This window comes from Lingula anatina, chromosome 2 (assembly GCF_051362555.1).
Source record: "Lingula anatina isolate TDL-2025a chromosome 2, LinAna3.0, whole genome shotgun sequence".
NCBI classification, from domain to species: Eukaryota; Metazoa; Brachiopoda; class Lingulata; order Lingulida; family Lingulidae; genus Lingula; species Lingula anatina.
Window position 1 is genome coordinate 4,303,311 of NC_141768.1, and position 21,246 is coordinate 4,324,556.

A 21,246-nucleotide genomic window follows, 5' to 3' on the forward strand; every position below is an offset into this window, starting at 1 on the left:
GTACCTTGTACACTTGGAAATGAAATGTGCATTGTGAAAATCTGACCATTTTGCTTACACGGAAGCTATACATTTTAACTTGGAGTTGCTTTTTTTGTGGTTTGGACTGATGATTTAAGTCAAGCAAAGACTGGTCAGAATATAGGGAATTACTGTTTACCCTCGGAAATTAGTTTTCCATGAGTTTTTGAGACTTTTTTTGGCCCTGACAGCTCTGTAATGGCCCAATTGCATATTTAACCAGAGTAGAGTTTTCTCCACTGCTGATTTCTGCATTTTAAAATTCGTTTCTGATTGTTCCTGTGGGCTTGGTTCTATGAAATATGTTCAAGTTCTTAAATTTTTTTTTTTTTTACAAATTATCTAGCTTTAATACCTTGTCTTTGAAAAAAACAGTTAACTATTAAAGGCTTTGAAATGCTCAAAATAAAATTGGTGCAATGATTATTATTGATCTCATTAGAAAAATTTTCCTTCATCATTTTGCATTTTTGTAGACATGTACAATTAATTGAAATTCACAATGTTTTTCTTTTAGATTGTGTCTGCAAATGGTTCAACACAACTTAGACGGAGTTTAAGAAGACTATCACAGTAAAGTTGAACAATGTGCAAAAGACTTTTGTCTAAAATTCTTCAATTATTAAGTGTCTAAAGCAGTATGCTGACAATGTACACAATCTGGCCAAGGGAGGTTTTAGCCACTCATTCTGGCAGGAGTTCGAACGCACACAAGAAAAAGACAGTGATGCCACAGCTTGACAAGACATATTTGATCCTGTGATAACTTATAGAACTTATAATTCAAAAGCAGTAGCAGCATCGTTAAATTTGCAAAAATCTATGAAACAATTCTCTAGTTAACTGGTTGCATAGCATACTGTGGAATATGTACATTTATACATTTTTATATATTGAATAAAGAATGTAAACATGATACTCTCTTTTGTTTTGAGGGACCAGTGCCTATAACCAATTTTGCCTAAGTTCCAACAATATATAAAAAGCTGTAAAAATATTCAAAACAGTTAATATAAATTTCTATAGGTTCCTATAAGATTTCCTATAGGATCCTATAAGATTTCCTATAGGATCCTATAGGAAATTGGGCCAATTTCCTATAGGAACCTATAGGAAATTCTATAGGATCCTATAGGAAATTAGGCCAATTTCCTATAGGAAATTCTATAGGATCCTATAGGATATTCTATAGTATCCTATAGGAAATTTCCTATAGGAATCCTATAGGAAATTTTCGTAAGGGTACATGTGTGTTTGGAGGGGGGGGGGGGGGTAATTGTGCTGAAATTAGTTTTCATTTTAGTTTGGGTTATTAAATAGCTGAAAGTTGTTTCCAGCTAGAAGAATGTAAAATACTCTACATGTAGATTTGTAGACCTCTCCTTGTGTATTTGTAGCCATGCACATACATTGCTTCGCTAGCCCCTGTGTTCTCACGTAGTGTATTAGGGTGAAATTATTATATAACAGGTAGTGTCATGTTCATTCTCGTGGGGAGTGGCAGCCAGACCTCATTGACCAGTAACCCCCATGTTAAAGGGATAAGTGGTGTGATGAATCTGGTGAGGGGTGTTAACTGAATCTTATTGGCCACATAGTTACACTTAGAATGTTCTTCATTCACAATTACATGATACCAACAAGATACTCACTGTTCTACAGATAGTACTAGGAAGAAGCATCTCTGTTCACTGTAGGAGTTAAAGTCATTGGGAATCTGTAGCATGTTTTCAGAACTGCTTTGCACATTTTAGCCAGTGAGACCACTTCTTTTTACCACTACCACATCTCAACAAGACGTGTTGTATTGGTATGCTGTCTTATGACAATAGCCAACAGTCAGAATGGGGCTGTAACAATAGTCCAAAGGTTCAATAGGCCAAAGGTTCAATTGTCTGAATGTTCAATATAGAACCTTCGGACCAACGAACCTTTAATTAAAAAACTGCTGAAAATATTAAATTTTCCAAACTAATGAACCTTAATTTGGACTATCGAGCCCCCCAGTACAGTAATGATGAGGGACATACTGAAAGGGCTGCAGCCCCCACATTTTTGGCAACAAGTGTAATGATAAAGGTGACAAATTGTAAATAATTGTTTATCATTATTGCTTCTTGTAACAGAATGACTGATTTTCTTAGATATTGGTGGTTGATACAGATATGACCTTAAAAGGACTAGTGTGTATGGCAAACAGTGACCCACACATGATGACCTTTGATGGTGTGTAAGTATCATTTATGATGTGCTTTTTATGTTACAGCAAGGAATCATATTTTTCTTTGAATTGAAAAAAGTCTTCCATGTGAACTTCAATGTCAGCTTCTCAGTCAGCATCTCAAAGAGTGATCCTATAACCAAGTCCCTTAATTAATTAACAATAACCAACATTTTACTCTATTGTCTGTCTGCATGTCTCTACTTATTCTGACCTATACCATTCCTTTGTATCTAATTCCTTGGTTATATAAATTTGACGTGATAAAATATATGGTATGTCTTCTCAAAGCTAACATATTAAATAAGGATCTGATAGAGATGAGGATTGTGGGGGGTTTTCCTTCTTTTCTTTTATGATGTTCTCCACTAAATTGGGAAACCCATTTTTAAGAATTTCGATTCAATAATATTCCTAATGTATTTCAGTCGATATGAATGCCAGCTTCCCGGAGAATTCATAATGTATAAACACCGAACTCTGCCAATCCAGGTATGATTACATTGTATGACATTAATACCCTTTGATGTGACTGGTACATGTATCCTTTGTGACATCAAATTTAGTTTTGTCTCTTGCCATTTTTAAATATCATTTTCTGTCTTATTATTTCATCTTGTTTTGCTGTACATTAATTATTATCTACAACTGAGACAGCTTCCTGCTGTTATGTAATTTCAGAATGAAGAATGCTAGGTTGGCATATTAAATTTATTTATAAATGCAATATTTTTTTCTAAAATCTTTTTACCTTGCCTCCAATATTTTTTATTTTGCGTTTCAGGTGCATGGTTTCTTCAAAAAGTGTAATAATGGACATGCTTTTTGTCCTTGTGCTGTCACAGTCATGTCTGGAGGTGATCTTTTTATTTTTGACAGATGCAGAGCTGGAACAGGGTCTGAAACAACTAAGGGCATCAAAAGACCAATGCGTTCAGGACTTCTGGGTTGTGAACATGGACAAATGAGAGTGGAGTCATTTAATAATGCAAAAGATTTTAAGGTTTGCGCTTTATTTTTAATATTGATTTATGATACTTAAAATAGATATCTACACAACTGCTTATTTATGAAATTTGAGAATATACTAAACTTGGTAAAATACATAATGTGCATTTCAAGCTACTTGCACTTACTACAGCAGAAATTTTATCATTTAGCCAAACCATAACTTCTAATTTGAACTTGAACATTTTCTGTAAGAAATACATTATCTTTACTATGTGGCAAGTATTTGATATACCAGTATAAACCTATTGTTGTAGTCTTCGAGACAGTTCCTGGTTCAGAGTATAGTTAAACCAAACTAATCAGAGAAAAATAACAGCACCACAAATAAAAATCAACTAGCAATTAAATTTGGTTTCATTGTGCATGTAATCAGTTTCTTTTTTGGATATATATTTCAGATATATTTGCCAACAGGAGGTTATGTATATGCCAGATCATATTATTACATAGATGACTATTACATGAATATCCACATTCACCCAGGGTCTAAGGATGTAGAATCTACTGTAGGGCTCTGTGGAACTCTGAACGGAAACAAAAATGATGATTTTCTACGACGTGATGGTACAACAGACCCTATCTCATTGTACCCCAATGATTTCTCACTGTCATGGAGGTGAGGCACATTTCACGCTTTGGCAAGCAATAAACGGTCAATAGACCCAGATTAATATCTAGATTAATTAACAGTTATACAGAAAAGTGTTTTTATTGAAGGAACAACTTTTAACTCTTAATTTAATTCACATTGCCTCATTGCTGCTTGAGGTGCTTCATTTATTTAAATTTATTGCATTCAGGGAGTGTTTTCCCCATGGAGTTGATCAACATAAAAAGATTCAGTGGGAATGCATGCCCAACTTGCACACCTATCAGACTAGCACAATTGATCCACTCACACCTAACACACTGCACCTTACATTGGGCTGTTGCAGCTGTGAAGAATAACAGTACATAATTACAAGATATGCCTTGTGAAATAAGGCAGAAATGTTCCTTTGACTTTTTCTTGGAATATACATGACACTTGTGGTTTGTTACAGCATGAAAGATAATTTATGTCAGAATTTCTTATCAGTTATTTATTATTATTATTTAGTATTCATATTTTTCTCTTATAGTTATTATTTATGATCCATGAATATATGAATATGATTTTTAAAAATGTCCAAATTTCAGAGTGTCTGATACCTCAGATTCAATGTATAATGGCATCCCAGCATCCTCCAATGTGACCTCCATTCAGGCAGAGTATTGCAGATGCCCCGCCATACCAGTGCCAGTAGTTGGCAACATTTTGTTTAACAGTACCCTTCCACTGGATTGTAGCTACACAGAGAATGTTGCAAAGTGTGCTTCAGACAACAGCTACTCAGTGAAACAACTTGCAAAATGTCGAAAAAGAAGAGCTGCTGCTGGTCATGATGAAATATTCGAGATACGTGAATTTGAATATAACCCGGATGACAGAATAGATGTGAGATGCATTTCAGCTTCCTACCCACAACCCATACTGGCTATGAATCTTTTGTTTAAATATAATTTTCAGCAAGAATTAGAGTTATAATGATTTATATCTTAAAACCTCGCTATAAATTTTGGGAGTTTTTGCTCATTCAAGATCGAGTCAAGTTATTTTATGCTAGTTCTATATTCCAGTTCTGCTGTGAGTTAATTCACACCTAACTTTTCAGTAAAATATGCTTATTGCATTCATTATATGTACTGTGGGTAGTATTAATAATGATAATTGAAGGTTCTAGTTATATTACTTGTAAGTAAATGGCAATATCTTTGTTACTTATAATTAGGCACCAACATGGCAGAATGGTTGGACAGAAGCTAAGGCAGAGGAGTTCTGCAGTAATTATATATATAACAGCAGTGTTGGGAAAGCCTGTCAAGCAGTAGAGAATGTGGATTATGAAGTTGCACTCAAAGGATGCAAGGATGACATACATGTAGGTATTTCATTCCCTTGACTCAATAACAATTGTTTATGACAGTCACTTGGTTGCCCAAATGCCCACCGTTCAACTGCTTTATTTCTTTGGTGTTTAATTAAAGTGGTAACTGTATTACACATTCCTGTGATAATGTTTATGTTTGCATCTTTTAATTTATTTCCTGTTGGTGTGGGCATCACATTGTCTCCATCTGTTTCACCTCCTGAGGCCAGCCCCAGAAATATTGTCATCATCTGCTCAGATAATAATAATAATAATAATAATAATAATAATAATAAATATTTGTTTATTTTAAGTCTGAATTCCTTGTACATATATATATGTTCAGTAGACTTACAATTATGTGCATTACAAATATAACATATAGTTAGACACCTGGTCATTACAATCAATGTTAGGAGGATACAGCCCTGCTGCCGTATGAGGCACTGAGTGCTAGCAAACCTACAATATTGTTCTCTGCCTGACCTGGGCCCAGCTTCAATCCCTAACTGCTGAGTTCAAAGCAGAAAGACAGCAGGTACAGTTTATAAAGGACTGGTACAGCTGTACGTCCCTGGATGGGATTGAACCCATGGCCGCCCACTCCGGATGCGTGCACTCTAACCACAAGGCAACCTGCCCGGTATGATGATGTGTATCACAATTCAAGAGATATTCTAATTACAATTTTCTCCCTACATTTAGTTAACAGGAGGCACTGCCTGGGCCCTAGCAGCACTCGATTCTATCAAGGGAATGTGTGTCGCAGAACTGTCCAAAAATGAGAGCTACTGGGTAGTTGACAACTCTACAGGAGAGGTTGCTCTTCCAGAAGAGTTGGATGTCATCCAGTGCCCTAATGATTGCAGCAGCAATGGTGTATGTACTAGAAATAATGGTAAGATATATTCTACACTATATTTGTTCATTCAATGTTTTCATAATTCTGGCTGGTGTGGTAGGAGTGGGGTTGATTTATAAGTATAATGACCTTGCTACAATTAACATTGGGTCTCTGTAAGGGACCAGAATGAATAAAGTGTGCCAGTGCTCCATCATTAATATCATTTTATAATGATAGTTTTCAAGCATGATGATTAGGCCAGATTGCATACATTTCCACTCATTTTAGGTACTAGTACCTGTGAATGTTACCCAGGGTATGTGTCAAGTGATTGTTCTATTAGCAGGGATACTATTCCTGACTTATATTATATGCCAACAAATGGGATTTGTGACATATCTCAGCGGCCATGTCTTGAAACTCCAGTTTATGGAGGCCCGTTTGTACAGTCATCAAACCTGTCTTGTAAAACAGAACATCTCGCGGTAAGTTTTTATTAATAAATTGATTGCAAGTGGTAATATTTTTTATATCTAATAGACAATCTTTGAAAATATTAATGACTATAGATAACTACATAGTGTAACAATATTCTCAGAAATATTTTAATTTTTTAAAACTTTTTCACTAGGCATCTGGTGTGATAACTGAATATAATGATGCAGAGTTCGTAAATGAAGAAGAGGTGATCTGCCCATTCCCAAAATCACGTCTAAAGAGGAGTGATATCAGTAGCGATGAAGTGATCAAGGTTTACAATATCAGCATCAGTAATGATGGTACAAACTACAGTCAACCTCTGAAAGTGGCTGTGTATGACTCTAATTGCTACAAATGCGATGGGCCAATACAATGCCAGTTAAAGGTAACAAGTAACATTTATGTAGTCACCAAAATAAAAATTACCCTTAGCAAAATATCAGACCTGCAACAAATTTACAGCAAATATGTAGCAATATTGCTGCAAATAAGCAGCAATAAAGTTCTTTTCTTGCAAACTCATTGCCAAAAACATTTAGTTAGCAGCAATGTTGTTGCAATATTGCTACAAACTTTCTATTTGGCTAAAGGTAACTTGTGAACAAAGAAATGTATTTTAGTTCTCTTAATGAAAATAGTATGTTCAAGTAATTAACAGATAACCATCTCAAGTCTGTTTTAAAGATATCTGCAGTATTATTGAAGAAATAGTACATCATACAATTTTTAAGTAATATCTTTTCAGACCTTATGTTTATTTTTAATCACAATGGAGCCGAGGTTTAATGACTGTACCCCCGCAGGGACGACGCATGGGGAGGCGTGTGAGAGGTGGAGAGACTATTAAAAGATTAATAGGCAGTTTTCCTTTCATGTACGTCCGCCATATTTAGTTAGTGGCTTTGTAGAGCCATGGCTCAACTCAGATGCAGTCTAAGTTTTACAAAATTAGTTGTGATAGAACTTATATGATTATTTTCAGAATGGAACATGCAGCATAAATGGTAAATGCTATAATAATGAGGAACAAAACCCCAGTGATGCCTGCCAAATCTGTAATCCTAATGTCACTGCTAGTGATTGGTATCTTCAGGTATGTAACTCTTTTCAGAGAGCAACTGTAGTAGGACACAAACAAGTTAAGGCCCAATGTCTGTGTACAGTAGTTTTTTACAGTAGTTTTTCATATAAACAATGAATTGTCTTCAGTCAAAGCATTTGGAGTAAGATTAATTTGCTTTAATGTAAAAATACTAATGCCTTCCACATATGGTACTTTTTTTCCAAACCCAAGTTTTAATTTTTTTGTACTAGTATGTAAAAACCACATTAAAATTTCCCCAGTATTAAGGAGTTGTACAAATTCTTACCTGTACCTGTACATGTATCTTTTTTTTTCAGCCCAGTACCTGCACCATTGACAACCAGTGTTACACAGATGGTCAAGAAAGGACAGGGTCTTTTTGTGATGTTTGTTCTTCAGATAAGAACAGAAATTCTTGGGATATTTAGGTATTTTTTAAATAATTTGTTTTCCCAAGTAAATAAGCCATTGTATTTTATTTTACATTTAGATTTTTGAACACTTCTTTTTAATGATTTAACATCATTTAAGTATAGTGGCATGCCATGAATTTTTCCACATAAGTAGAGTTTTATTGAAAAAATAACAATACAAACAACATGTATCAAAAATAAATAAATAAATAAATAAATAAATAAATAAATAAATAAATAAAATAAAAGATGCATTTATGTCTCCAGCATGGCACCTGCAGTATAAATGGTTCATGCTACAATGAAACCCAGCAGAACCCAGCAAGGCCATGCCAGATTTGTGATCCCAGAGTGTCAAACACAAAGTGGACACAGCTGGTGAGAAGTTCTTTCATTTCGAAAAAGTCATTTTATTATATGTATAGCATGGCAATTTGGGTAATATAATGTCTGTTTGATGAAACTACTGTATTATGACAAGAATATTCTCTGAATAATAACTAACAAAATATGAAAAAAAAATCCAGACAACTTCCTTAAAACTTTATTTGGCAGAAAGCTCTATTGAAAAATTGTTTTCATACTTTTTTTCAGAGTGAAAATTGTGAAATTGAGGGGATCTGTATTGGCAGCCTTGAATCAAGAAGAGATCATGTGTGTCACATTTGTTCTCCCAGTACATCTAGAACCTCTTGGACAATCAAGGTATTACTGGTACATGTATATATATTCAACAATTCACATAGCCTGGGGTAATTTATTGTCCATGAATTGTCTTTTCATATCAGATATTAAGATTAATTTATATACTCTAATAAAAGATGTATTTATGTTTCCAGAATGGCACCTGCAGTATAAATGGTTCATGTTACAATGAAACCCAGCAGAATCCAGCAAAGCCATGCCAGATTTGTGATCCCAGAGTGTCAAACACAGAATGGACAGATCTGGTGAGAAGTTATTATTTAGAAAAGAAATGATCTAATAACATAAAGCTTTACTGTGGCATCATGTTGAAAAGATAAGGAAAAGTTCAGTTCTGAAAATGTATTCATTTTGTCAAATAATCAGCAATTATTGTCTGTGATTCATGTTTTGGGGTTCAAAGAAAAATGCAACATCTATTATAAAATTAATAGTTATTCTTAAATAAGAATAAATGTTCTCAAATAAGTTTTTAAAATGATACATTTTCTCTGTCCAGAATGGCACCTGCAGTATAAATGGTTCATGCTACAATGAAACCCAGCAGAACCCAGCAAGGCCATGTCAGATTTGTGATCCCAGAGTGTCAAACACAAAGTGGACACAACTGGTGAGAAATTCTTTAATGAAAAATTTTTGGATTATATAGTGTTTAGTTAGAAGAAAGTTACTACTTAATAATACCAAGAAAGAACTTTTACTGAATTATGCCAAATGAATGATGAAAATAATTCCAGATATCTGCTTGATCAATTATATTCAGTAGTAAGTTCTGCTGAAAGTTATGTTGTAATTTATTTCAGAGTGAAAGTTGTGAAATTGAAGGAAGTTGCATTGGCAACCTAGAATCAAGAGATGGTCACATGTGTCACATTTGTTCTCCCAACATCTCTACAACCTCTTGGACAATCAAGGTACTAGATATATTCTGATATCAGTTAATTATCACATAGCATGTGGTAAATTCATTGACCATGGATAGTGTCCTCATATCAGATATTAAACTTTATTAATATTCTTAAATAAAAGTTACTAAAAAATGAAATATCTGCTTCCAGAATGGCACCTGCAGTATAAATGGTTCATGCTACAATGAAACCCAGCAGAACCCAGCAAGACCATGCCAGATTTGTGATCCCAGAGTGTCAAACACAGAGTGGACACAGCTGGTGAGAATATATAATTTATAAAAGAAAATGATGTAATAACATAAATCATTACTGTGGCATCATATTGAAAAGATTAGGAATGGTTCAGTTCTGAAAGTGTATTCATTTGGTCAAATAATCAATGATAGTTGTCTGGAATAATGTTTTAGGGTTCAAAGAAAAAAGCAACATTCATTTCAAGAATGGCACCTGCAGTACAAATGGATCATATTACATGTACAAGGAACTTGTAATGGTCAATTTTCTCTCACTTGGAATTATCCATTAGTTTTGAGTAAAAAATACTATTTTTGTCCCCAGAATGGCACCTGTAGTATAAGTGGTTCATGCTACTATGAAACCCAGCAGAATCCAGCAAAGCCATGTGAGATTTGTGATCCCAGAGTGTCAAACACAGAGTGGACAGAGCTGGTGAGAATGTCTTAAATTATTTAGAAAAGAAATCATGTAATAACATACAGCACTGCTTTGGCATCATGTTGAAAAGATTAGGAATAGTTCAGTTCTGAAAGTGTATGCATTTGGTCAAATAATCTGCGATAGTTGTCTGTGGTTCATGTTTTGGGGTTCAAAGAATATTGCAACATCAATTAATAACTTGATTAATATTCTCAAATGAAAGTTTTAAAAATGATACATTTTCTCTTCCCAGAATGGCACCTGCAGTATAAATGGCATATGCTACAATGAAACCCAGCAGAACCCAGCAAGGCCATGCCAGATTTGTGATCCCAGAATATCACAGACTGTGTGGATTATTTTGGTAGATACATGTGGTTTTATTTAAGCATAGTATATTTTCTGTATATAATAATTTTCTTATATTTATATAACTTGTTTCTGACTTTGAGTATTCTTGAACTTGTATTAAGTGAAGATAAATTAACTGTTATTGCAGTTTGTTGTTACATGACATTGTGCAAAGTACAGAATCAAAACATCACTCTTATTCATTTATATATTTTTTCAGAATAACACATGTTTGATAGATGGTGTTTGTTACAATACATGTCAAGCTAACCCAGTGGACAATACTACAGTCTGTCATTCCAGTACCACGGCATACAACTGGACTTCAGCTGATGGTAAGAACCTATATGTTTTGTGCTATTTAAAACATGTGGCATTGAACTAGGCTTTCCTTAACATAAGAATTTTTAAGTATAGTGCAATAGTGAATTCAAGTTAATTAGTGTTGGGTCTCAAATATAATACTTCTCCACTTTTGAGAATGATACACCTTTTTTGTAATTTAATTCAAATGATAACTTTCAATTACACTAAAAATAACAATGTTCCTCTTTATGTACCTTTTTAGCATGTGACCAAATGGATGATATTGGGAGTACAGTTGAGGCACCTTCAGGGTTAGATGCCAGCAGCCAGATGGCAATTATCTTAGGAGGCATTTTGGGGAGCATATCTTTAATTGCTGTGACCCTAATAGTGGTTGTAAAATTAAGCAAAAGAAAAAGTAAGGAGATATTGATATTTTGATAATTGAGGTTTCCTTCACAAAAGCAGTACTTTTAAGTATTGAAAATTAATTATTTATTAATTATTAAAAAATTAATTTAAAAATTATTTCCATTACTTATTTGGCAGTCTGTCTTTATTTTTTTCCCTCAACAACAGTCAGTAGTTCTACGGGGAGGCTCATACATTTTAAGGCAATGTTAGTGTGCAAAAGAAATATTGAAGCATTATTGAGTCAACTATTACCATTTCCAAGAAGTATTTTCAATAACTTTAGTGTCATTTTATTATTATCATTATTTGTAACATTAGTGAAACTATTTGGAGAAAAAGTTCCATTATTCATTTCTAGTCCAACAGGATCTACAAAGTTATATATACGTACTATCACTACGTAATTGTTTTAGTTTCATGACAATATAATCAATACAAATGTTGCAAAGAAAAGTGAAAATGAAAGGCATTTATTTTCTGAATTGACCCTTTTTTTTAGGAGAAATATATGTTTGGAATCCACCTTCTCATCCAGATTGAGCAAAACTTCACTAGTAATCCTACTGCTATTGGCAGAGACAACCAGGGATATCAGAGATCTACAGAAAAAAGATATGAAAGAGGCTTCAAACACCACAAGAACATCAGACATCAACCAGTTTATAAGTAATGGCGAAGTTATGGTGACTGATGTATATTCCTGCATCAGATTATTGAAGAACATACTAATTAAAAAGTATATCACAGATTTGTATGTGGTTCTAAAAAGGACTTGTGTTTTATTGCCTTTCTTTGATAATTGACATTGACAAAATGTATTAAAAACATCATAACAGAAATGCAACATACCCAAGACATTCCAGTAATATCTCAAACACAGAAAAGTACTGTAGCTGACTGGTAATGGATACTTGCTTTGATAATATACAAATAAAATCTTACTGAAAATCTTTAATCTTTAGCTGCGTGTTTTAAAGTTTCCCAGCGAATGTGTGTGGTATCATCTCCAGTCTCTGAGCAACCTTTTACTACGTGCATACAACAAGAAAGATGAGAAGTGGGTGAAGATTCCATGTCTCCCACATACTAGAGCCAGCCATGCTTGTTTGTTTATACACTGTGAGACCTGGTTGGAAGTTCACGTGCCCCTGTTTCTGCTACTTTGATTGGTTATAAGGGTCAAGCAGCAGGGCTTTTCACTTTGATATTGAGACAAATGTAATCAATGTAGAGGGTACCAGAGAAGACAGGATTGTGCCGGAAGTGTGACGTCATGTGATGTCAAGTGGTGTAAGACGTGAACCTGAGTTGTCATTTTAAGCTGGAGGTGAATGGGAGTGAAGACATGGGTTTAGAGAAAAAAAGCAGTTTTTCCAACAAAATAGTATAGATAACATTTTTTCTTTTGGTATTTTGGGCTGAAAATAATAGGTACCTGATATGAAAACATGCTATGATACTTGAAGGTGCAAAATCATGCTTAATTTGCAGTCAATTCGTTTTGAAATATGTGCATGCAGCATATATTTCTAAACAAATTGACTGCAAACTGAGAAGTTCTCAATATGGGAATCTATATATTTTAGGTAATTTCCTTTTTAACATTTACAAACACTATATAATACCCTTTCTCAAATTAATATCATGTTCACACGTTTCTGTAAATATCCTGAATTTAAATATTAATGTAAAATGTCAGAGACTGATTTATGATGAGAGAGAGAGAGAGAGAGAGGAATTGTGCTTTTGCACCACCTCTCTCTTTGTTGGGAGAAACATGGCTTCTCAGATTAGGAAATCTTTTATGTTTCCTTTTCATATTAATTTAATTCTTCACACATTTCTATAAATGTCCCAAACTAGAGGAGGGTGTTATAAATTAAACACATCTTGACAATATCCCATAGCTATTTAGCCTGCAGAGTGGTTTAGTTATTATGATTAACATTATTGTTTATATCTTTATTAATATTAAACAATTATTACTGCTTGCAGGTATACATGTTTGGAACCTGTACTATGCATCATACATTAGCAATGGTGCAAAGTAGTGATACTTCTATAAAATGTTTTTCAAATATCAAATTTTATTAGATGTTTGAATACAACCAATAGAATAGAATAGAACCAATGATACTGAATTGTTATAAAGACATGAAGGTAGCAGGGTGAGCATATATGCTTGGAGTTTTGCCCGAGAGGGATATATCTAGAGTTCAACTCACTGCCCTGTGAAGCCATATTTTTGTGGCCTGAGATTTTGCATGTGTTACTTTGTGACCTGACCTGCCATTTTCTCCAAAAGTGAGTCTGTGCCCTGTTTTCATCTTTTGGATCTTCCACATTAATCAAGAAACAGATTATCAATTACAAGTGCTCGGGTGGGGTGGAAGCATGAAGGGAATAAATAAATAATTATAAGCAGTATCCTTGGGACACAAGGTATACGTAACTCTGCAATTTATATCTTTCAATTTATGCTGTGAAATATCACCCAACTAGCCTGTTGATCTCATGAATCAACCAAATGACCATTAATTGGGTTGCTAAACTGCAAGTAATTAACCCCCTCCCCTCCCCCGAACTCATACTGGCAGGTTTCCAAATGAAGAATACACCGCAGAAAAATTTTGGGGCTCAAAACAGAGCCAGCCAAGGACACATTTGGGGAACACATTTGAACATGTCATGATGGACATTTACAGGTGTAGGACCAGAACAGAGACTCTTGTAAACAGTTAAAAACCATGGGACTGAATTTGATTTGAGGGCCAGAAGACAGTCATAACACATGCCTTCTTATTCCCACTTTACCATCACGCCACTTTCACAGCACAAGTATACATAAGTTTAAAATCTGAACTATTAACTTAAACTATTAATAAATTCAAAAATAATTGCAAAAATATATATAAAAAAAACTTACCTGCTTGACAAAGGATCTGTGCTCATTACGAAAAACCCTTTTTTCAACAGGCGATAGCATGCGTTTGTTTTTGAAATACTTCATATCATAAAGTGGATTTAACATGCAAAATTTTATACAAGCAAATAAATCCAAGTAATGAAAGGGAGTAAATATAAGTCGAAACTGTTCATATGATGCCCACTGTGTGATAACAGTCACAGCTGCGCAGCTACTGACCTTTAAATATGTCTCATTATTTAAAGTGAAGAATGCAAGACCCAGGGTGTAATCAAGGCCAGCGTCAAATTGTTTTAAACTCCAAGCTTCACTTTCAATTACTATCATATTGTTTGTGATCCCCCTGCTTTTGTCCAGAAAGCAAAGCTATGCAATGGCCTTCAAAAGGTCTTGGCTATGTACGGCTATGTGGCTGTCAAAGGACTTTTATACACATGCATACGTAATATGGGCTGGAAGTCTTGAATCCCAAAATAAACTTGTTCTTTCAATTTTAGCTGTACCCAGTGCTGAGGTCTCAGGTTGGATTTTCACTAGAAAAAAATGTTTCTGTCTAATTTGTGGCACTTTTCTCTACTGTGAGACAGAATTTACGTTCGGAGTCACCTTCATCCCTCACCTGGCCTACAGTAAAGAGTAGGGAGTAGGGATGCAAAGATGTATAAAGAAGTGATCCATTTATTAATGAATATGTGAAAATTTAGGAAAAGAAATTGGGTAATACAATGCAAAACAAAGAAACACAAACAGATATTTAGAAAAGGTATATTTTGTGTATTTATATGGTACTACATTTTAACATATTTAAATATAATAAATCAATTACTTTCTTGGTGTTGCTCACACACTGGACAAGTTAAATGGTGTATTTTGCTTACAGGTACAGGCTGTAATGAACAAAAGTACTCACTTAAGTAATTTTACGTAAATAAAAGTACATTAGCAGTTTAAAGTAATTTAATGCAAATTAGTTTCATTCATGCACAACATTAGCCATAATATTGATGTACCTACTTGTTTGGCATTCTAGTGTCGGGGAGTCAGTGTAGTGTTAGTTGAATATTACAGACATCTGTTAATCTGATTTCATTCAGTGACATACCCCGTTGATTTAGTGTCTGTGATCATGTTGTTCAATAATCTGGTGGAGGAATATGCATCTGTGGCCCTATCATATAAGCTGGTTGATGTCTGATGTTGTTGTGGTGTTTGGAGCTTCTTTCATATCTTCTTTCTGTAGAGCTCTGGTATCCCTGGTTGTCTCTGCCAATAGCAGCAGGATCACCAATGTATCTGTCTCCTCTCAGCATATTGGTGTTTTGGGCATGGACATAGCCTAAATGTGACGTTTTGCTGAGACTGGATCCCAAATTGGATTTCAAATATACATTTTTCCTTAAAAAAAGATTCAATTAAAAAAATTAAACACTTTTAAGGGGTGTTATCTTTGAAAATTTCATTATGCATTACATTAATTGTAACCAACCCAAAACAATTATGTACTAATAGTATACTAGTTTATATCTTTGCAGATCCTGATTGGAATGAACAATGGGACTTTTTCTCCAATACAATCAATACTGTAACAAATAGTAATCCGGACATTGCCTTTATCAATGTTCAGAAAAAAACACAGTAGGACTTATTTAACCATGAGACACTCAATCATTTTAATGATTTAAAAATCACTGTTAAATTAGTGAATTAAAATAATTATTATAATAACAAAATGATAATAATGTTATTAATAATGATAGTTAACCTAAAAATGGTTCCATATTTCTTTTGCAAACCAAATTTGCCTTGAGATGGATGAATCTCAGCTTCTGCCAAATTAAAGACAGACTGGCAAATGATTTAAGAAAATAAATGTAAAAGTATTGCTTTCATGAGGAAAACTTCAAATATTAAAAGAATTAACTTCTCTGCTTTAAAACTTACCTTTTCTTTTGCTTTGATTTCCAATGTAGGGTATGTCTAATTGCTGCAACCACTATTAGAGTTACAGCAATAAATGATATGCTCCCCAAAACGCCTCCTAAGACAATTGCCATCTGGCTGGCATCTGACACTGAAGGTGCCTCAGCTGTACTACCAATATGGTCACACACTAAAAAGATACATACGCATTGTTATTTTCAGTATACTAGGGTAAATGAAAGGTATCATTTTAAATCAAGTAACAATTAAGGGCAGATTCTTATGTAAAGGAAAGCATAGTTTAAGGCCAAATCTATGATCATTTAGCAAAAAGATAGCTTTTATACCATCAGCTGAAGTCCAGTTGTATGTCGTGGTACTGGAATGACAGACTGTAGTATTGTCCACTGGGTTTACTTGACATGTATTGTAACAAACGTCATCTATCAAGCATGTGTTATTCTGAAAAAATATATGAGTGAATATGAATGATGTTTTGATTCAGTACACTGCACAATGTCATGTAACAACAAACTACAATGACAGTTAATATATCTCTGGACATTAAATGCTTGTTAAAGAATTTTCAATTTAAGAAACCAAAGGAATCGTTATTTAAAGAACATATATATTGCTTCAATTAAACCACATGTATCTACCAAAATAATCCACTCTGTCTGTGACATGCTTGGATCACAAATCTGGCATGGCCTTGTGGGATTGTGTTGGGTTTCATTGTAGCATGAACCATTTATACTGCAGGTGCCATTCTGGGGACAAAAAGTATTTTTTATTAACCTTTATTGGAGAATATTAATGAAGTTTAATATCTAATATGAGAATACCATCCATGGACATTTAATTTACCCCATGCTTTGTGATAATTGGCCGATTTCAGAATATATATATAGTACCTTGATTGTCCAAGAGGTTGTAGAGGTGCTGGGAGAACAAATGTGACATATGTGACCATCCCTTGATTGCAGGTTGCCAATGCAGCTTCCTTCAATTTCACAACTTTCACTCTGAAATAAATACAAGCATAACTTTCAGCAGAACGTCCTACTGAATATAATTTATCAAGTAGCTATCTGGAAGTATTTTCAATTTTCATTTGTCACTACTCAGTCAAAGTTCTTACTAATTCTAGGTTTAAGTAGTTAATTTCTTCATAGTAAACACTATGTAATCCAAAAGTTGCCATACTAATTATATTAATTAATTTGTTCTGAATGAAAGAATTTTTTACCAGATCTGTCCACTGTGTGTTTGACACTGTGGGATCACAAATCTGACATGCCCTTGCTGGATTCTGCTGGGTTTCATTGTAGCATAAACCATTTATAGTACAGGTGCCATTCTGGTGGACATAAATTATATTTTAAACAAAAGTAATACAATAAATCTATGCATTCACTTTATGTCATGGCTAATAAACCTACAAGAATGAATATGTAGCAATTCCCTGATATCAGAACATACCCAGTACTACCTTGACTGACCAAGACATTTGATAAAATGCAAACATTTTCAAAATGAACCATTCCTATTCTTTTCAATATGATGTGACAGTAATGATCTATGTTTTCTAAATGAGATATTCTCACCAGATCTGTCCACTCTGTCTGTGACACTCTGGGATCACAAATCTGGCATGGCCTTGCTGGGTTCTGCTGGGTTTCATTGTAGCATAAACCATTTATACTGCAGGTGCCATTCTGGAAATAGATATTGTACTTATTTTAGTTTTTTTTATTTGAGAATATTTATAAAGAGCATTATCATTAAAAAAAGTTATTCTTAAAAAAAAGTTTTAAAAAGTTATTCTAAGTTAAAAAGTTAAAAAAGTTATTCTAAGCAATTACTAAAAAAAGAATGACAAGTACTTACGCAGTACCTTGATTGTCCCAATTTGAAAATATTGATTGATTTCATTAATATATATGCAGTAATTTAATAATATTAGAATGTGGTTTGTACCTTGATTGTCCAAGAGGTTGTAGAGGTGCTGGGAGAACAAATGTGACATATGTGACCATCTCTTGATTGCAGGTTGCTAATGCATTTCCCATCAAGTTCACAAGCTTCATTCTGAAAGAGAAAAAATATAATAATATATCTTAAAGCTGAACCTTCTGCATTATTACAATGTGAAGTAAATATTGGATACACTGAAGTTCTGTTATGTGTCCTTTAAAATGAAGACTCCTGCTGTAGAACAGTTATATATATTTTTTCCAAAATGCACATTATGAAACCAAATAAGTCATGTTAATTAAACTTTTCATTTCTTAAAATTAAATTACATCCATGTCAAGTATACAAATTAATTTTGAAACAAAAATTTAACATGGACATTCGTAACTATCTCTGATTATTTGACTTAAATATCAAAAACATTTTACAAGTTGTACCTTTCCTTCACCTTAATAATATGGTGCCACAGTAAAAGTCTATACCATTACATTATTTCTTTTCTAAATCTGACTTTCTCACCAGCTGTGTCCACTCTGTATTTGACACTCTGGGATCACAAATCTGGCATGGCCTTGCTGGGTTCTGCTGGGTTTCATTGTAGCATGAACCATTTATACTGCAGGTGCCATTCTGGAAATAAATGTTGTATTTTTAAACTCATAAACATTGATTTATTCAATATATTCAAGTCAATCTTTCATGATGAATATAATTTTCTCACTCTAAACAATTAACTGATATCAGGAAATGTCTCATATAGTACCTTGACTTTCTGGATATTGATTTTGGATTATTTTACTAAATATGTACCAATTTGGCAGACATAGAAAATGCCTTCATGTCCAACAAATTATCCCCATTTGTAATTTTAATAATATCAGAATATGGCTTGTACCTTTATTGTCCAAGAAGTTCTAGAAGTGCCAGAAGAACAAATGTGACACACGTGACCATCTCTTGCTTCCAGGCTGCCAATGCATCTTCCTTCAATTTCACAACGTTCACTCTGAAATATATTACAAAAACATAACTTTCAGCAGAACTTACTACTGAATATATAATATAATATAATATAATATAATATAATATAATATAATATAATATAATATAATATAATATAATATAATATAATATAATATAATATAATATAATATTGATCAAGAGGATATCTGTAATTAGTGTCACCTTTTATTTGTCACTATTCAGTCAAAGTCCTCTAGGAATAATTAAGTAGTAACTTTCTTCTTACTAAACACTATGTAATCCATAACAGTTACTGTCATACTAGACTTGAAATTAATTATTCTAAATCTGACTTTCTCACCAGCTGTGTCCACTCTGTGTTTGACACTCTGGGATCACAAATCTGACATGGCCTTACTGGGTTCTGCTGGGTTTCATTGTAGCATGAACCATTTATACTGCAGGTGCCATTCTGGGAACATAAATTGTATCATACTAAAAAATTTGATTAAAGATTTTATGTCTTCTCCATCTCAGTGTACCACAAACTTTTATGGTCTCATTCATAGCAAGAAAGAAGGCAACAAGGAGTATTGATTGTTCGTTTCCTATAATTTATTCCATTGACATATAATATGTAATAATGTACATAATAATTAAATAACATCAGAATGTGTTTTGTACCTTGATTGTCCAAGAGGTTCTAGAGGTGCTGGGAGAACAAATGTGACACATGTGACCATCCCTTGATTGCAGGTTGCTAATGCATTTCCCATCAAGTTCACAGGTTTCTTTCTAAAAATGAATAAACGAAAATTAATTCTTTTTGTGCCATAATTCACTTAGGCCTCATGCACTATTTTACAAAGAGTTTTCATCAAAATGCACATGTCATTTAAAACAAGGGATATTAATTATATATCTATTTGGAGAAATTTTCACCTGATCAGTCCAATTTGTCTTTGAAACATTCGGATCACAAATCTGGCATGGTCTTGCTGGGTTCTGCTGGGTTTCATTGTAGCATGAACCATTAATACTGCAGGTACCATTCTGGAAACATAAACAAAATATTTAAACAAAAATATTGAATAATTTTATGCATTCAATTTAGAGATAGGATAATCTATTTCATGGCCAATAAACTTTTCAGCAATGGATATTTAGCAATTCCCTGATATCAAAATGTACTACCTTGATTGACCAAGAGATTTGATAAAACATGCAAATATTTTCAAAATGAACCATTCCTATTCTTTTCAATATAATGCCATAGTAATGCTCTATGTGATTACAGCATTTCTTTTCTGAATAAGTTATTCTCACAAGATCTGTCCACTCTGTGTTTGACACTCTGGGATCACAAATCTTGCAGGATTCTGCTGGGTTTCATTGTAACATGAACCATTTATACTGCAGGTGCCATTCTGTAAATTCACACTGTATTTTTTTTATCTGGCATGATATTGTATCATTCTACAAACTCTGAGATAATAATTAATTTTATTGATATATAATATGAAATAATGTAATAATTTAATAATATCAGAATTTGGCTTGTACCTTGACTGTCCAAGAGGTTCTAGAGGTGCTGGGAGAACAAATGTGACACATGTGACCATCTTTTAATTCTAGGCTGCCAATACATCTCCCTTCAATTTCACAACGTTCACTCTGAAATAAATACAAGTATACTTTCAGTAGAACTTCCTACTGAATATAATTTATCAAGAAGACAACTGGAATATTTTCATCTTTATCTGTCATATTTCAGTCAAATATTTTAGGTATAATTAAGGTGTAACTTACATTAAACTAAATACTGTATAATCTAAAACTATTGTACTAGACATGTATGTTTTTTTTTTCTAAATGAGATATTATCACCAGATCTGTCCACTTTGTGTTTGACACTCTGGGATCACAAATCTGGCATGGCCTTGCTGGATTCTGCTGGGTTTCATTGTAACATGAACCATTTATACTGCAGGTACCATTCTGAAAATAAATACTGTATTTTTTAGCATTTATTTGCTTTTTTTTAAAAAATAATTTTATGGCTATGAAGACAATCCCCCCCCCCCCCCCAAGAC

The 21,246-nt window shown here is 33.6% G+C and overlaps 2 protein-coding genes across 34 annotated transcripts in view; one reads left to right on the forward strand and one right to left on the reverse strand.

The window, feature by feature from the left end:
* The first annotated feature begins 2,073 nt into the window (after positions 1 to 2,073).
* LOC106180866 (von Willebrand factor D and EGF domain-containing protein) lies at positions 2,074 to 9,601 on the forward strand. The gene is made up of 15 exons (XM_087004655.1): positions 2,074 to 2,251; positions 2,671 to 2,734; positions 3,027 to 3,245; positions 3,652 to 3,869; positions 4,433 to 4,730; positions 5,065 to 5,214; positions 5,908 to 6,100; positions 6,335 to 6,531; positions 6,678 to 6,911; positions 7,509 to 7,619; positions 7,928 to 8,038; positions 8,291 to 8,401; positions 8,618 to 8,728; positions 9,228 to 9,338; positions 9,532 to 9,601. The coding sequence occupies exons 1-11, from the start codon at positions 2,187 to 2,189 to the stop codon at positions 8,036 to 8,038; spliced, it is 1,860 nt and encodes a 619-aa protein (XP_086860781.1). The 5' UTR covers positions 2,074 to 2,186; the 3' UTR covers positions 8,291 to 8,401; positions 8,618 to 8,728; positions 9,228 to 9,338; positions 9,532 to 9,601.
* Positions 9,602 to 15,042: 5,441 nt separating this feature from the next.
* LOC106180805 (uncharacterized) overlaps positions 15,043 to 21,246 on the reverse strand; it is a 33,186-nt gene continuing 26,982 nt past the window's right edge. For 11 of the 33 annotated variants that reach the window (XM_087004649.1, XM_087004640.1, XM_087004647.1 and 8 more), the window contains 15 exons: positions 21,041 to 21,151; positions 20,717 to 20,827; positions 20,096 to 20,206; positions 19,838 to 19,948; positions 19,515 to 19,625; positions 19,086 to 19,196; positions 18,710 to 18,820; positions 18,194 to 18,304; positions 17,821 to 17,931; positions 17,463 to 17,573; positions 17,128 to 17,238; positions 16,873 to 16,983; positions 16,561 to 16,675; positions 16,235 to 16,403; positions 15,043 to 15,688 (listed from right to left, as the gene is read on the reverse strand). In XM_087004649.1, coding sequence (XP_086860775.1) covers positions 15,427 to 15,688; positions 16,235 to 16,403; positions 16,561 to 16,675; positions 16,873 to 16,983; positions 17,128 to 17,238; positions 17,463 to 17,573; positions 17,821 to 17,931; positions 18,194 to 18,304; positions 18,710 to 18,820; positions 19,086 to 19,196; positions 19,515 to 19,625; positions 19,838 to 19,948; positions 20,096 to 20,206; positions 20,717 to 20,827; positions 21,041 to 21,151 — 1,878 coding nt within the window. In that variant the 3' untranslated portion in view covers positions 15,043 to 15,426. Of the gene's footprint in view, positions 15,689 to 16,234; positions 16,404 to 16,560; positions 16,676 to 16,872; positions 16,984 to 17,127; positions 17,239 to 17,462; positions 17,574 to 17,820; positions 17,932 to 18,193; positions 18,305 to 18,638; positions 18,821 to 19,085; positions 19,197 to 19,514; positions 19,626 to 19,837; positions 19,949 to 20,095; positions 20,207 to 20,479; positions 20,581 to 20,716; positions 20,828 to 21,040; positions 21,152 to 21,246 lie in introns of those variants that run through there. The other 22 variants (XM_087004645.1, XM_087004632.1, XM_087004636.1 and 19 more) reach the window with 21 other exon arrangements.